Genomic DNA, 16,287 nt, shown 5'->3' with positions numbered 1-16,287 from the left:
ACAAATGCGTTTGCTAATGTAATCATCCCAAAGTTACAATTGCGCTTGAATTTGTCTTTAAAAAAAAAAAAAAAAAACGGATTCTTTTCCCCCACTTCTGGTATTCGTCCGTTTTTCTGGGCATGCGCAATCTGACATTCTCCTCGGCGCAAACTCCTGATGCCCCCCCCCCCCCTCCCGTCCTCCAAAAAAAAAAAAAAAAAAAAAAAATCCACAATGAATGATTTGTTGTGAAGGGGCAAACGCCGGCCACCGGTTGCAACCCCCTCCCGGCCGAAGTGCACCCCCCCCCCCGACTCGACCGTGTTTGGACCCCCGAGCAGCAGCAATGGTGAGTTGGCCTCTCGTCGCCACTTTTGGGGTCACTTGTCGCCCGTTGTTGGGGTCTCCGCCGAGGCCGGATGCTAACGCCTGTTAGCCTCTCCGAGCTCGCTGCTCGTTTTCATGCTTGTTGTCGGCTCCTTTCACAATAAGCACAAATTCTTGACACTAGAGTGCGGATTGGGGGCGGGGGGGGGGGTGTCTTGGTGCACTCCACCCCCCCCCACTCTTTCACGGGGTTTACAACGATGGAAGACGTGCAAGATTAGCATTTCATATGATTTACATATTTGTAGAATGAGTGACGTGAACGTTCAATCATGTTTCTTTCGGTCACCTATGAGTGGCCATCATCAAGTTTACCTATTCAGTGGATTTATGAATATTGTTGCAGCAATGTGAATAACATAGTCGATAAAAATAGTGATATCATCAGCTATTGAGAATATCTTGCCATATCCTTGAATCGTCAAACATTGACTTTTTTTTCCATGTGGTAAAGTTGATTTGCTGTATGTTGTCATAAATTGTTGCGCATCAACATCCGCATAACGGTGTTCGATTGCTAATTCGCGACACTGTCCTTGATCAAGACGGTCCGTCGCCGCCCGTGCGCCTTAAAGTCGGCGCTCTCGGCGAGGCTCCGATGAGGGCAAAGCCTTTAATGCTCAACAAAAGCCGACGGCTGCGAACAAACTCTTTCGAGAAAAAGTCCGAAAGCCGCCCGATGCGTTTAAAACAACGGGAAGCAAAACGGCCAGCTGACTACGGCGACTTCTTCCCGCGACCAGTCCGGGTTTAACAAAGCAAGCCTACTCAAATGTATCTGGAATGGAATTGCCCAGAAATTGTCAAATCTTCATCAGAGATGGAGCCGTCATCTCCTTGCGATGTCCGAGTTCAGTTCTTGATGTATTTTTTTTTCTTTTTTTTTTTTTTTTAAAGAAAAAACATAACTCTACAGGCTTATGGGCAGAGTGAACTAAATGACCAAAAAGGTCCTTCTTTGTCCATAGTTTTTGCTCAAAGTGTAAATACTGCAGACTATGATTCCAAAATATGACAGCTCATTCGAATACAGTACCATGAAAATGGCTTACAGGTAACATTATTATCGGCTTGATTTCAAATTCACAATGTGGAAAATGCGCGAGTATGAATTTCCATGTTTTTTCTGTCACATCCGTCAGAAAATAAGCAAAAATGTTCTGGATTGTTTTCTCAAGTAAAAGCAGATGTTTGCAAATGTCTTCAAAGTAAAAGCAGATGTTTGCAAATGTCTTACTTGAATGAAAGTCGGCTTTGCCAAAATGTAAGTACATTATTCTTATTATAATTATGATAGCTATGATTATTATGTACTGTTGAGAAGCTGCAATTTTGAGGATTTGGGACATCAGACGAGGGCTCTAGCCGATCGATGAATTTGATAATTGACGAGTTGTCGATTAATTCTCGCACTTGGACTACAGCTGCTCTCTTTTTTTCAACTCTTACGTATTTGGTTGAAATGAGATCTGACAGAAATAAAATGGACCTGAATGTGATTTCTTTCCCCTAAAATTCTATATTCTAAATTCAAATCCAAATCCCGCAAAATGTAAATATTGAAAAGTCATTTTGTTGAGCTGCTCCAATGCTTGAGTTATTTTTTTTTGAACGTGTCCATGCCAATGACGGGTCGCGACGAGCGACAACTGTTTTTTTTTTTATCTGCCGCTAGATGGCAGGAGAAACGTTTTTGCTTGACGGCGTGCCAGCAGATTATTATTTTTCTTTTCTTTCCGTCCACATGTTGGTGTGTTGTTTTACAGGTGGTTATCGTCCCACTTTGACGGCATTATTAGACATTTTCCTTTTTCTTTATGTGCTGGAAAATAGTTGGCTCGAGTCATGATGATAAACTTCAGACGTACGTGAGTGGTTGAAATCCGTGTCGCGCTATTGCTTGTTGCAGAATTGTGCCTTACTATTGATTTCAACACGCTGCACTGTCTGTGGTGAAGCAGTTCCCTCTCCCGGTTCCTGTTCCGAGCCTGCGAGCCGTTTCGCAAAAGAGGGCCTTTCGGGGACCGGACTCCGGCTCTTTTTTTTTTTTTTGTTTTTTTTTTTTTTGCGAGCTTCCCGTCGTTCTGGAAGCGAAGAGCCTGAGCGTTCCAGAGAGTCTCCCTCGTTCAGTCAGTGGAATCTTTTTGTTTTTTAATTTTATTTTTTTGTAATGACACAACCACGAAACATTTATTACCTGTACTGGCAATTCTCTAACCCTGAGTCACTTAATTTGTCTACCGTGTCCTGATCCGATCGATACCTTGGCATGCGCGTTAAGAAGAAAAAAACAATTGGCAGCCGAATTGTCTCAATTATTTTCATGAAAAAAATATTGAATAATATTAAATCTATTTTTTTTTAAATATATATATATATATATATTTATTTTTGGGGATACAAGTCAAGTGCACGAGCGGTTCAAGGCAAGTACCGAATCAAACGTTTTTATAAGTCCGTCTGTTGTACAGCACAAAGTAACGATGCAAGCGACATTTTATTTTTTTGTCTGAAATAAAAAATAGTCGCACTTCACGTCGCGTCCGCTCCGATTTGGGATTTGCCCCGGTGCCTGACATAACGATAAGATCGGTATTTTTTCCTACGACTCTTTCTTCTTCTCTGTATTTCCCGGCAGTGCTTCCGCCCCGCCTCTCGCAGGTCAGTCCCGGTACTACACCAGATGTGGTTTTTATGCGGTCTGACGAGTCGGTTTTTGGCGTCCGCTCAGCCCGCCTCAGCTGCTACTGCATGGGTGGGAGGAAGGAAGGAAGGAAGAGGTGTGGTTATTTATTTTTTTCTTTCGTAAAGGATGCCGTTGAGCAAGAGCGTTCCCACGTTGTCGTCTTTGGCGGCGGGTTATTTGGGAGACGAGAAAAGGGCAACAAAAAACAAGTTGTTCCCGCACATCTGCAGATGAAACGGGACTCTCTCCGGATGATGAATGGATCCCGGCGTCTTATTTGCCCGACCGTGAGCGGCGTCGGCCGCTAATGAATGCGCTGATTAGAGCGTCGTCGTGAATTCGCTTTACGCAACGTCGTCTGGATGCGCTCGGCGAGCCCCTTTTGGTCGCCTGGCGCCAGGCGGCCAAAGTTTTTAGTTTGTTGTTTGAGTTGTCTTCCCATCAGATGGTGAAATTTAAAAATCAAAGTGATACATACATCCACACATACACATTTCGAATGTCTTCATCGTACTGTTACGTGTATAGCACAATTTTTCATTCATTTCATTTTTGCGCGTGTGTGGATTAACACCTCCGACACCTTGTGGAGCTCATCAACTTAACACTCTGTATCAACACGTTGTAAATGGATTTGAATGGGCAAAAAATGCAAGCCTGACATAATTAGTAATGTATGATTCTGTTCAAAAAAATGGCTGAAAAGCACCTCAGCAACTGTTAGCTCCCAAATTTGAAGACGGTAAAAAAAACCTAAATGCAATCCCTACAGTATTATTTATGCGCGTGTTTTAAAGCTTTACGCATAGTACCGTTCCAAAATATACACGTGATGTGCAGTTAGTATTTTTGTCCGCTTGGAGTCGCCGGCCTTACAGTGTATACCGTAGTATCCGGGACTTTGAGTGCGTCCTGTCGAACGAGAGCGTAAAGTTGGCCAGCCGTTAGCCGCTTTGTTTGTTTAACGAAGCGATTGAAAGGCCACCGGCTGCGGAGGGATTAGAAATGGTTGTGATTTATGGCGCTCGGCGGTATTAAACCTGTTTACTGCAGACGAGATTTCTGCTTTGCACTCGACGCCCCCAAGTGCGGACTGATCCCAGACTTTGGACGGCCTCTCCTCCTGGCTGGTGTCTGCCGCCTGCGGTCAGTGTGGGAAAGTCTCGTGAGGTACCGGAGTGAAAATAGAAAATCTGCGATACTGTGAGAACTCAGTGGCGATATGGTGAGGAAAAAGTCTTACATTATCCTATTCTATGACCTGATTATGCATCATTTTTGAGTATTTGAAAAAAAAAAAAAACAATCCTGTCTTTAAATGCGGTGTCACCGCTCAAACCATGTTGAATATTATTAAAATGAGCTCTTGCACGTGAGTGTTGACGGTGCCGCTGCTTTTGCGCGAAAGCTTTTGAGAGCCTCGGCTTTAATTGCCTTTTGCGAAAATGTGGGAGGCGCGGCGTCGCCATTGGCCAGCGGCGGCGGAGATGGTGAGTAAGCCACTCGTCCGGCTCCGCCCCCACATGCGCCTCCCGCGCCCTCCCCCCAAAAATCTGCCGAGGGGGACGCGAGGCAACCACTTGAGGTGGCCGTCGTGCGGCCGTCGGGGACGTGCGACTGAGCGCCAGCTCCGCCTGCCCCGCTGCGCACATTTATTATTATGATTTTTTTCTTTTTTTTTCCTTATTTTTGAATTGCCGCATTTTTTTCGACCGGGTTGTTTCTCAGCGGACCGCGGCGCCCCTCTGACCACGGACTCGGCAGCCGAACGTTAGGTAGGGTCCCGACGCCTCCCGGTCCGGGCTGGCTTCAGTAAGACCGAAGACCTGAACGAGCGCAAGTCGCCGGTGGGGTCGGGCGAGGTTGGCTGGGCAAACTTTTGTGCTCGGGACGATTGGGCAAACGAAATTCTTCAAAATGTGCACGCCCCTTTTATTTGATTTGAATCATTTTGTCATTCATTCTAGTGTTTTGATTTACAAAGAAATAGTTCACAAAAATATATTTAAAGCAATGTATATATCATATTATGTAGTTACAAACTTGTTGATTGTAATATTAAATTTATTTGCACTGATTATATTAACCATTTTCAAAAATGTGTAATAGTTCAAATGTGTTCATTGTGCTAAATAAATGTGATCAATTAAAATTGTAGCTATATATTAGAAACACGAAGCAATTGAAAAAATTGAATTTGAGTAATTTTCCTTTTATCCAGACAAAATAAATTAACCATTAGAAAAAAAAATGTACAGTTGATGGAAAGTTTTGCAATTTTTGCACCGGCACCAAATAACCTCACCAGTTTAGGATCATAAAATGCTGGTACTTCATATTTCAGTAGTTGTAATGTGATTTGCAAGCAATAGGATTTTTAAAAATTATGTCGCGTGTACTTAGTTAATCATGTACTTTATTTACAAATATATATATATATATATATTGTTTTTTTTTTTTTTTTTAAAGAATCAGCCATATCTTATGCAGAAGCATTCCAATAAATATTAGCAGATTCTTGCTAATGTAAGTGCTCTGTGGGCTGCCCCCCCCCCCCCCCCCCCAGGTCGTACTTTGCTACCCCCGCCCCGTCCCGGGGTGTCGTGGCCCGTCTGCGGTCCGCACTCGCCTTTGACTTTGTTCACGCGAGCGCACGTTGCCGGCAGAATGTTGTTGCTCACTTAAAGGGACCCAAAAAAAAAAAAGTGCAATGACTGCAGCTCAGAAATGATGGGGGGGGAGGGGGGGGGGGTTGGCTTTAAAATGCTCCACTTGAAGTGGAAGAAATTACAGGCAGGCATTTAAATGCCCGGTTGCCAGAGGCTTTTTTTAGTAGCTTGTCATTGGGGCTGTCAGCAAAGCAGCCGGAAGCGCTACCGCATGATTTGGCATTCCGAGCTAGCGCTAGCATAGTTTTTGCTTGTTTGTCGTTTTTTTTTTTTGTTTTTTCTTCTTTTCATTCTTTCTTTCTCTCCTTTCCTTTTGTCATTGCGGCCGCGAAAAATCCCGTTTGGACTTGCACAGATCGGGAACAATGCTCGAGAGCAGAGGAAGACGCGCTGAGCTCATTTCCTCGCGGACGGCCTCCGAGAGGATGTCGCAAAGCGAGTACGAGCGAGCGCTTCCTGTCGAGGCGCGCCCACGCTTCCTCGCCGTCAAGTCAAAGCGGCCGAATCGACGACTGTTATTTCGAATCTTTTGATTGAACCGTTTGCGATGTTTACACCGGAAAAGCAAGTGGGAGACTCGAGTCGAGTCAGACTTCAGTGATCCAAAAGTGACTTTTTTCATATAACTAGCCCCATTTTTCTCGTTCGATGATCGACCTCAGCTGGTAGAGAGCATAAAATTGCGTATATCTTATATAGAGTCCCTCCCGTCACAGAGTTGATGGAGTCAACGGCCAACACCGTCTCAATTGGAGCCAAGCGCTCGGTCAGGGTCGCTGGTGGCACATTTCTTAGTCAAAAGGTCAAAGGTGAAGATCAAAAAATCATTCCGCCGCAGCTGGCAGTCAACCTTGGGTTTTGTAACGTCCGACGTTATTCCCGTAAGTTGCCGTTAATTTCCGAAAACGCCGCCGGGAGAAATGCTCAGGCGACGCGTGACGGGGATGCGCCGGCGCATCCTTCCCGGGGCCGGCGGCGGGCGCATCCTGCAGCTGGGCTGCGAGCTCCTTCCTGCCGCGGCGGCCTTTTGTCCGCGCCGAGGTCGGCGCGCCGGCGGAATTTCAATGGGGTGGCCGTGAATGGGAGCGCGCTGGCAGGGGGGCTCCCGTCGCCATGGTTTTCTCCCACCGGTCGTGGATTTCTCATTCAGGGGGGACAATGCCGGATTACGGCGGGGATCCAAAGTGAGGCCCGTGGGCCGTGCGTGGCCCGCTGTGTTTTTGCTCTTTTTTTTTTTTTTTTCTTCCCTAAAACCAAACACTCCCAGACTGAGACCCATGCAATTATTTGTTTTCCTTGTTATTTATTTTTCTGGGGGGCTTTGTGAGCCCCCCTTGCCATATCAGAACTTGAGCACTTTCATCGCATCAGCGGTTACCTGGCTCAACTGTGGCCTACATTTAGCGAGCAAGCTATGACTACAGTCCAGAAATGCATCTTCACCTCGGAGCGTTCGTTGGTGTGCCACTTTAGAGCGCCTCGTCGTTGGCCGTGAACCTTTGCACATCATAGTGAGAAGGTGGAAGAGCTTCGAGTTTAAAGAAGGAAATAAAAGTCCCGCAAGGTGGACTTGTGACGTCAGGCTGACGCGCTTGCTTTCGAGCGCCTCATTGTCGTAGGGTGAAAAATCCCCCTACCGACCGGGCGGTGGAATATGCTCACGCCACTGCAGGCTTTAAGAGGAAATATCTTCACGGCGCCATCACGTAGGGATACTCGACCACGTCGGGTCCGTTTTTGCAGTTCGTGGAAGTATTCAGTGGACGCGCCTCCGGTGTTTGAGAGCAGGGAGCATGTTTTTATTTGATTTCTGTACTTTTTTTTTTTTTTTTTGAAGGCTTCCTTCGTTCAAATTTGGCGGGATTGTTCACAACACTATTGTCTGTGGTGTGTCAAATGGACTAAACATTTTCCTTCTACAGGGATCATTTCTCGTGAGTCCCAGTACCTGCCAAGCCCAGATAAGAAGATATTAATGTACATATGTAAATAAGGTTGACGACGGCATTTTTGTAGGTTATTACGCTTTATCACGAGCAAGTGAAGGCTGCCATTTTGTTTTTTTCTTGACATGACTACCTTTCTGCTTCTCTTCTCTTCTCTTTTCTCCTGTTTTCTTTCTCAATTGCTTCTTTTTGTTTTTTCTCGAGAGGAAATCCGAGTCTTTATTGGCCCCGCGAGGCCTCGTTGACCCGCGGCGACGAGTCGCCTGGACGGAGGGGCTGCCGGCGAGGAGGATGTTTATGACTCGCTGCTATTTTCTGCCCGAGTCGGGCCGCGGCACGCCGGAACGGGCTGCGGTCAAGTCGGCGCGTTCGCGTGGCCGGACGTCGCTGGGCGGTCGTCGTGCAGTTTGCCCGCTTCCGCGACGGCGGACCGCCCGGCAGCGGCTTTTCAATCGGAGGCGAGCGGCGTCCGGCGCAATGTCGCGGGCGGGACGGCCGATCGAAAACGACTCATAACTACAATTTGGGCCTTCAACAGAAAACGCGACCGCGATCAAGCTGCAGTTCGTAAATGTTAAAAAAAAAACAAAAAACAATTTGAATGCAACGGGACTTCCTTGACACCAATTGCTGTCATGTGGCAACTTCAGGTATTTTCCAAAGCGGCCAAAAAACACAAAAGTGGATATTTTCTACAAATATTTGCCCGTACTTTCTGCTGAGAGTCTGCAAAACGGCCAACTGGTCCAAAGTAAAGCTGTCGTCGTAGTTTTTGGAGCTTTGGTCATGAGTTGAGAATTTTCCGAACGCGTTGAGTCGATGCGCTACAAAGCGCGCCGACGGCCCGAAACGAAAACGTCCGTCGGGTTTCCGCCGTTAGGACGGATTGTGTGTGTGGCGGGGGGTCGTGTACGCCCCCCCCCCCCCCCCCCCCCCCCCTCCCCCGGCGCCAGAATGACTTGAACTTTAGCCATCTGGCCAACAGATGGAGCATCATTCCACGCTTTTATTTTTCTCTTTCTCTCCTCACACGACCGCCCCCGTCCCCAAGACCGACAGCGGCGACCGAAAGCTCGGTGCCGTTTCGGGATCCCCGCGAGGAGGGGGGGCGGTACCGGCGAGGGCAGAGGTTTGTGTCAAGACGTGCTGCCAAGTTCTCACACTCCTTTTGGACCATGGCGGACAACAAGCAGCGCAGAAAAAGCTCTGCAAGTTCGGCTTTCCAGTCAAGCCCCACGTAAGATGACAACGTTGCTGGGAGAACTGCTGCTTTGCAAAGGCTTTTGCTCGTATGATTCTATTCCCCCCCCCCCCCCGGCCCCCCTTCGCGGTCGGCTGATGCGAAATTCAAGGGATGAAGATACTTTTGGTGTGCGGTGAGGATGGAAATAGGACAGGGCAACCGGAATACTTGACTTCCTTTTACTTGTGGAAAGTTTCTGGCTTGAAGATGCCGGATTGTACCAATTTCTTCAGAAAGGGGCTATTTTCTGGGGGGGGGAGTAGGAAATGTCCTTGTGGACTTGGACGTGCTCCGCTCGGCTGGAGACGCGACACTCGGCCGCCGCTCGTCTCCGCGCGACAATTCAAACGTGGACGTTACCCGCGAGCGCTTCGGTCTGGGCGGACATGTCGGGTGACTCGGTGCGCCGTCGCTTCTGCTTTTCAAGTAAGACCGGGGCAGCGAGCGGAGCTTGGGAAAAAACAAAAAGACATGGGAGGTTTTGTTTCACGTTCTGATTTAAATGTATTTTTTTCCCCCCACCTCTTCAATTGAAAGAAAAAGCAGATGTGATTCAAATCAAGTTTGACATTTCGGACTTTTCTTCTCTTTCCCTCGTGAAAACAAGCTCAGGCTTTTCCGGCTGGTTTTCTTCTCCAGCGGTCTCACATTTTAACTTCCCAAAATAGACCCGAAACAAATATTCATTTCTTTGTAGATTATGGGAAAAGGCAACGGGGCGGACAACTGGTGAGAACGTCCGCCTCGCGCTTCTGAGGACCGGGGTTCGAACCTCCTTTCCGTGCTCTGCGCGAGCCTGCGTGGTTTGAGTGGCGACGGGGTAGGCGTTGGCACTCCCGCGACACTTGTGAGGATAGGCGGCTCAGATATGAAATAAAATTGATGCCTCTTGAGAGGGAAAAAAAAAAGCATGCTATAATATAATATAAATGCAAATACAGCAGTAACATTGATATAGAGTTTCTGCCACATTTGTTGTGACAATTCAATGGCCGTTGTGCTGCTCCCTCTGCTTTGGCCACCCGGGGGCAGCATAACACAGTGAAGGTTAACACAAATGTTCTCTCTGGGTTGAATCGTGCGGCTCAACAAAACACAAGTCAAAAGTGCGGTAATTTGTGTGTGTCATCCTGCACCCCCCTCGTTACACGTTAGCCTGCTGCCGTTGTTTTGTCTCGTGTCCAACGTTGTACTTCCTGTTTGTGAGCGCATCTGCTGTGCGTCCCCTCCAGCTGCGGGTGGAGCATGGGTACGACCGCCAGCGCAGCGCCGCCCCCGCCGCCGCCTGAAAGCGTCCACGGCAACGGGATGGCCGCCACGAGCCCCTTCCACGCCGTCAACGGCAAGGCCAAGTCCATCATCACCAACAAGGTGGCGCCTGTGGTGATCACGTAAGCCCCTCCCCGATTGCGTCTTTTGTGGCTTGGGTGCCGAAGCTCTTTGATCGTTGCCCCCCACCTGGAGGCGCCAACCTCTTCTCCGCGTCCTGTCCTGGGTTGCAGATAGCCCGTATTTTTTTGTAAGCCGCTATTCTAGCGATGAATCTCCTCGATTCGTGGAGTAACAAGATGATGATAGAAACCAGCGTGGGAGGTCGAGGCCTTATTTTGGTCCGGGGCGTGTCCCGGTGAGCGATGTGGGCGTCAGCGAATGAGAGTGGAGAGTTGGCTGGCAGCTAACCGGTCATCCCTTTTTAGGGCCTTCTTTCGTTTTGTCAGCGGTTGTTCGAAATGTTCTCTTGGTCTTTTTTGGCGTCGTAACCCCCCGGTGGGCTCCGGCCTCACCGTTTGCCCCTCTTATCACCTCATTTGTCAGCGCGGGCTTTTGTAAACAGCGCCTGAGAATTGAATTGATCCCTCTCACTGTCCTGCCACCGAGTGTGTGTGTGTGTGTGTGTCTTCACGTATTGCGTTTGTGTGTATTCCTGTCTGTGATTGTTTGTATTGGTGTGTGTTGTTTGACTTTTGTGTATGTTCATCGCTGTTCTGTGTTTGTTTGCAGCTGTTTTCCCCTTATTTTACGTCTGTGCTAATGTGTTCCCGTGCGGTGTGTGTGTTTGTGCGCTCACAGATATAATTGCAAGCAGGAATTTCAGATTCACGATGATCTCCGCAAGAGCAACTACAAAGTTGGCCGGATATCGGACGCCATGCCCGAGCATTACCTGGTGCAGGTAAAGTAGGCGCGCAAAAAAATGTAACATTTTTTGGGGGGAAATGATTGTGATGTGACGCACTCGAGCTCAAGTAGCGCGGCGGCGTCGTCGGCATATTTTCGGTCCTTGGCCCGGTTAAGAGAGACGTGCCGCTGCCCCGCAGAGCCCAGAATCCGTGACCCTTTGCAGCTCGAGTGAAACGATGGCCACTAGATGGCAGCAGGCGGCGTTTCCCAACCTTTCTCGAGCCAATTTGCGTATTTTTACTTTGGGGAAATGTCAACCGCCACATACAAAACCAGCAAACGTGCCAAGTGATTATTATTCAACAATTTCATTTCTACGCTGCGGTCGCGATGACTTTGAATAGCGCCGCCCGCTTTTCCTTCCAGGGCGAGTACTTCATGGTGCAGGACGTGTACGGCAAAGCGGACGTCCTCAGCACGGCCGCCTCTTTCGGGGCGCCCAACTTCCGCCGGGTGAAGGGATCGTCGTACCCGCTCTACGGGATGGGCCAGCCCAGCGTCGGCGGCTTCGGGCGGGTCCTGCAGAGGCTCCAGGCGCAAGGACACCAGGTCGCCCCGCGCCACCCGTCACTCCTCAAGCGTTGCCATTTCTTTGAAATTCATTTTAGTTTATTTTGTAGGAGGTGATATTCGTCTGCGTGCGAGAGGAGCCGGTGGTCTTCCTGCACAAAGGCGACGATTTTGTTCCGTACACCCCCAGAAGGAAGGAGAACCTCCACGAGAACCTCCACGGCCTGGAAAAGGCGCAGCCGGTGGAAGCGCTGGAGCTGACCGTCAGGAAGGAGGTGACGGAAACGTCCGACCGGGGGGGGGGGGCGTTGAAAATATTATTTGGAAACTGGAGATGGGGAAAAAAAAAAAGCTGATTTGTTTTGAAGACCATCTTACCTGGTTGCCCCCCCCCCCCTTTTTTTTTTTTTTTTTGGTACAGTGATGCCATAAGATATGAATTTCATATGTTCTTTGGCTGTGCTTGAAGTGAACACGAATGACGTTAAGCCACCGTCCCAAAGTATCCAACAAAAATATTTGTCGTTTTTTTTTAAAGGCTAAATAGCAGATTGCTATATTTCATAAAACCATGCAATGAATGATGTAATTTGCCCCTTTTTTCAAAAACAACTTCAATTCCTTGGACATCGTGCTGCTCTTTCAGGTGGACGAAGGAGGCACCTTGTCCACCAGGGTGCAGTACAATGCCAACTTCGGATAATACTGTACATGCAATTGGTCACACTTCCTCAGTACAGCGGTAATATTCATTCACTTTTCACAGAGGATAAAGAATACATGCCTGAGAGCATTGTAATATTACGCATGTACACGTGTCGCTTCACTGAACGCCGCTTTCCATCTTGAAACTCGAAAGTGGCGTCGCCGGTCTCTCAAGGCGCGTCTGCGCTTTTTTTTTTGTTTTTTTTTTTTCCGGTCGTCGGTCCGCAGCTCCACGACTTCGCCAAGCTCAACGACGACGTCTACTACGTGTACAACGACATCGAGTACCTGAAAGACGAGCCCCAGAAGATGATCATCACGTGCGAGGAGGACGTCCACGTGACCGAGGAGGTCTACAAGCGTCCCGTGTTCACCGTGCCGACCTACAGGTGCCCCCCTCCCGGGCCCCCCGGCCGGTCCCTCGGGGCTCGCGACTTAGCTCGTTGCGCTTTTCATTGCAGCTATTACAGATTGCCGCTACCTGTAGAGGGCGCACCTTTGGAAGAAGACTTTGACGCCTTTGTCAACATACTCAGGGTGAGTCCGCGTTGTAGACTTACTATGTGCTGCTTTTACCCTGACAAAGAGACAAAAGTGTATATCGCTAAAGACATCAACCGCTTAATAAAGGCGCCGCTGACTTGTTTTTGAACACAGGAGCACCCCAGCCTGTCCCCGCGGCGGGCGGCGCCGGCGGAGCCTCCCGCTCTGCTCTTCGGCTGCCAGGTGGGCGTCGGCCGCACCAACCTGGCCATGATCCTCGGCGCCCTGGCCGTCAACCGACTCCGGGGCGAGTCACGCCCCCCCCCGTGAGTGCACGTCAGCGTGACCCGCTCGAGTGATACGCGTCGACTTTCACCCATCTGACATGTCGTTCTTAATTTGATATGTTATATTCTAACCCCGCCCACCTCAGTTCCAAATAGGTGCTTGGCGCCGAGATGCCACTGGATGGCGCCACAGCAATACGTACATATTTTTTTTTTCTCGACAACATGACTTTGGTGTAAACAAAATGCTGCAAATAATTGAGGACAAGCACCCCCCACCCCCCACCCAAAAAAAAATCGGTGACCTAGCAAATGCTGAAGTGCGATGGCGCGGTGGACGAGTGTATTTGCACACGACTGCGTTACCCGTTTTGCAGACTCGAGGAGGCGACCGACGGACCTCCGGAGGCCAAACCGGTTTTCCGCATCATCCAGACTCTGACGGCCAAGCTGCCTAATGGACAGCAAGTCACGGAGGAGGTGAGTTTCTCGCCGAGGGTCCCGCGCGGTTCCGGTTGTGACGCGGCGCGTTTTCCCCCAGGTGGACCGGGCCATCGCGCTGTGCTCGGAAATGCACAACATCAAAGAAGCAATCTACGAGAACAAAAGCAAGCTGGAGGGCATCGGAGACGATTATCAGCTCGAGGTTTGTGCTCGCCTCCATTTTGCCTTTTTTGCCGTGCGCTGCTTCCTTCCCCTTGAAAAATGCACTTGACGGAAAAATACGTCGGTGGCACTCAGCGTTTGAATTCCACTTGACAAGTGTGAACCTCTTTGCAGTGAACGACTTCTTAAGCCACTGGAGGACTGACAAGTGTTGACGAAAGGTTTTCTTCTGTCGCCCGTTTAGGGGAACAGCACCAAAGAGTACTTCCGCAACAGAACCCGGCAGAGCTTGGAGCGCTACTTCTACCTGATCGTGTTTAACGCGTACCTCCACGAGCAGGTGAGCGTCGGCGACCGCTCGATCGGAGCGCTCGCTATCGGCCGGCCACTAAAGTCGTGCGGCGCCTTTCAGTACCCGCTCGCCTTCGTGTGCAACTTCAGCCAGTGGATGTGCCGCCACACTTGGCTGTACCGCCTGCTGGCCCGGATGGACCTTTCCGAGCTGTCGGCGCCGCCCGAGCTGGTCACCAGAGGAGCCCGGGTCCTGGTCAGTTTTTTTTTTCGTTGCTCGCTTAGTCGCGGGACGCTTTGACGTCGGGGTGACCCAACGTTATGTTTTTTTCGCTCTTGAATTGCCAGCAAAATATCGAGCGGTGGCCACAAAAAGATGATTTTTTTTTTTTTTTGAAAATGGATATATTTTTTTTTTACCATAACGGGCCATGCATTGTTTATTCCAGTTTCCTTTTTGTCAAATGTGGGGTGCGCGCAGGTGGCGGGCGAGTATTTGGCCCCCGACGTGTTGAGAACGGCCAAGGAGATGAAGGCGCCCAACTTCCGCCGCGTGCCCAAGATGCCCGTCTACGGGATGGCGCAGCCCACGTCCGAGGTGTCGTGCCTGCCCCCCAAAAAACGCCCAAAAGCTCAACTTGTCGAATGTTTGAATCACGCGCTGTGGGATTTGCGCTCGCAGGCCGCCGGAGCCGTGCTGGCCCACCTGACGGACCAGAAGCGGCAGCACCGCCGCGTTTTGTGGGTCAACCTGCAGGAGGAGCTGGTCCTGGAGGCTAACGGGCAGATCTTCACGCCCAGGGAGCCGTCGCGCTTGGATCAGCACATCGCCGTCCCGACGTCAGACCCGCACGTCATCGAGGTGGAGAGCAACACAAATGGCCCAAATGTCACAAAAATGTCACACGCTGAAATTGGACAACTTACGGGGAACTGAAATCCAACAACTGGCAGTGGAGCAAATCAAAATCACATTTCTTTTCTCTAAATTCATCCATTTCCAAGATGCTTATCCTGGATGGAACCTAGTTAAAAAAAAAAAATTGTTTTAAGTATTGACATAGTCGTCAATCACGCGTGTAATCTTATTAAAACACACCTTATAAACAATATGCAAGCACTTAGAACATGTATAATCATAATACAATAAGAGTATTGTAGTACGCTTGAAATTCATTTAGTTCTTTTTTTTTTTTTTTTTTAAATCAGTGCTCTACGGGCCAAATAGGTGACCCAATTTAAACAAGTGTCAATAAAGTTCAAGAAATTTTTTCTGTGTGTCCCCGCCCCCCCCCCTTTTTTTTTTTTTTTTTTTTTTTTTTTTTTTTTTTCCCCTAGAAACTGGAGAGCTCCCTGAAGGAGGAGATCCTGCGCGCCCAGAAGTGGTTGGAAGTGACGCTGGAGCAGGAGAAGCAGATGAAGATGCTGAAGAGCGTCGCCACGCCGCAGGAGATCTTCGCCCGGCACAAGAAGGCCACGCCGGCGCTGGCCTACAAGCGCGTCCCCCTGCCCGAGTGCGCCGCCCCCCGCGAGGAGGTGAGTGCAGGCGCGACGCGCCGGCGGCGCTTTCCCCTCCGCGTGCCGCCGGTTGAGCTTTTTTCCTGCGTGCGCAGGATTTGGACGAGCTGCTGGACGCCATGAAGGGCGCCCTGGCCGAGGATTCGCGCTCGGCCTTCGTCTTCAACTGCTCCGACGGCAAAGGCAGGACCACCACGGCCACGGTGCTCTCCGTGCTGACTCTGTGGCACTTCAACGTACGGCGCCGCCGCCGCCCTCGGGTTTCCGCACGGCGCCGCGTCGGGCTCAATGGCACTTGTTTGTCGCCCACAGGGCTTTCCGGACTTTACCGAAGACGAGATCGTCAGCGTCCCGGATGCCAAGTACACAAAAGGAGAATTTCAGGTAGGTTTTTCGTTGACCTTTTTCCAAATTGTGAATTGTATTTCTCATAAAAGTAGCACTTTTTTCATGTGTTTTCTCGGAAAAACATTCCCTCCCACTTTTTATCATCTTCCTCTTTTCCGTTCGGCTTGTCCCGTGAGGGGTCGCCACGGCGTGTCATCTCGGATGAACGCACGTTTCTTTGGCACAGTTTTACCCCGGATGGCCTCCCAATTTGCATCTCCATGTAATTACTTCAATTCTTGTTTTTTTTTCCCCTGATAAAAATAATAAAGTAAAATAATTGTGTATCTGGGAAAGCTGTTTTGAAGCATTTCTTTTTTTTTTCCGGTGACACCCCCTTGCTATCTCCACACTTAATTTCAGCAGTATCTAGAAATTACCACTAGGGCGCAGTGTTGCGCTACAA

The 16,287-nt window shown here is 49.3% G+C and overlaps 1 protein-coding gene across 3 annotated transcripts in view; it reads left to right on the top strand.

Annotated features, from left to right (window-relative positions):
* Positions 1-16,287, top strand: part of pald1a (phosphatase domain containing paladin 1a) — a 37,364-nt gene that overhangs the window by 7,445 nt on the left and 13,632 nt on the right. Inside the window, exons 1-17 of one of the 3 annotated variants that reach the window (XM_061809387.1) lie at positions 213-331; positions 10,146-10,304; positions 10,984-11,086; positions 11,461-11,643; positions 11,715-11,879; positions 12,538-12,698; positions 12,771-12,846; positions 12,967-13,118; positions 13,457-13,559; positions 13,621-13,725; positions 13,930-14,025; positions 14,098-14,232; positions 14,458-14,574; positions 14,659-14,838; positions 15,315-15,512; positions 15,590-15,730; positions 15,807-15,878. In XM_061809387.1, coding sequence (XP_061665371.1) covers positions 10,159-10,304; positions 10,984-11,086; positions 11,461-11,643; positions 11,715-11,879; positions 12,538-12,698; positions 12,771-12,846; positions 12,967-13,118; positions 13,457-13,559; positions 13,621-13,725; positions 13,930-14,025; positions 14,098-14,232; positions 14,458-14,574; positions 14,659-14,838; positions 15,315-15,512; positions 15,590-15,730; positions 15,807-15,878 — 2,133 coding nt within the window. In that variant the 5' untranslated portion in view covers positions 213-331; positions 10,146-10,158. Of the gene's footprint in view, positions 1-212; positions 332-4,627; positions 4,831-10,145; positions 10,305-10,983; positions 11,087-11,460; positions 11,644-11,714; positions 11,880-12,537; positions 12,699-12,770; positions 12,847-12,966; positions 13,119-13,456; positions 13,560-13,620; positions 13,726-13,929; positions 14,026-14,097; positions 14,233-14,457; positions 14,575-14,658; positions 14,839-15,314; positions 15,513-15,589; positions 15,731-15,806; positions 15,879-16,287 lie in introns of those variants that run through there. The other 2 variants (XM_061809385.1, XM_061809386.1) reach the window with 2 other exon arrangements.

This window comes from Syngnathoides biaculeatus, chromosome 22 (assembly GCF_019802595.1).
Source record: "Syngnathoides biaculeatus isolate LvHL_M chromosome 22, ASM1980259v1, whole genome shotgun sequence".
In the NCBI taxonomy this organism is placed as follows: Eukaryota; Metazoa; Chordata; class Actinopteri; order Syngnathiformes; family Syngnathidae; genus Syngnathoides; species Syngnathoides biaculeatus.
Note: the sequence above shows the minus strand (reverse complement) of the source record. Positions and strands in the feature narration are given on the sequence as shown.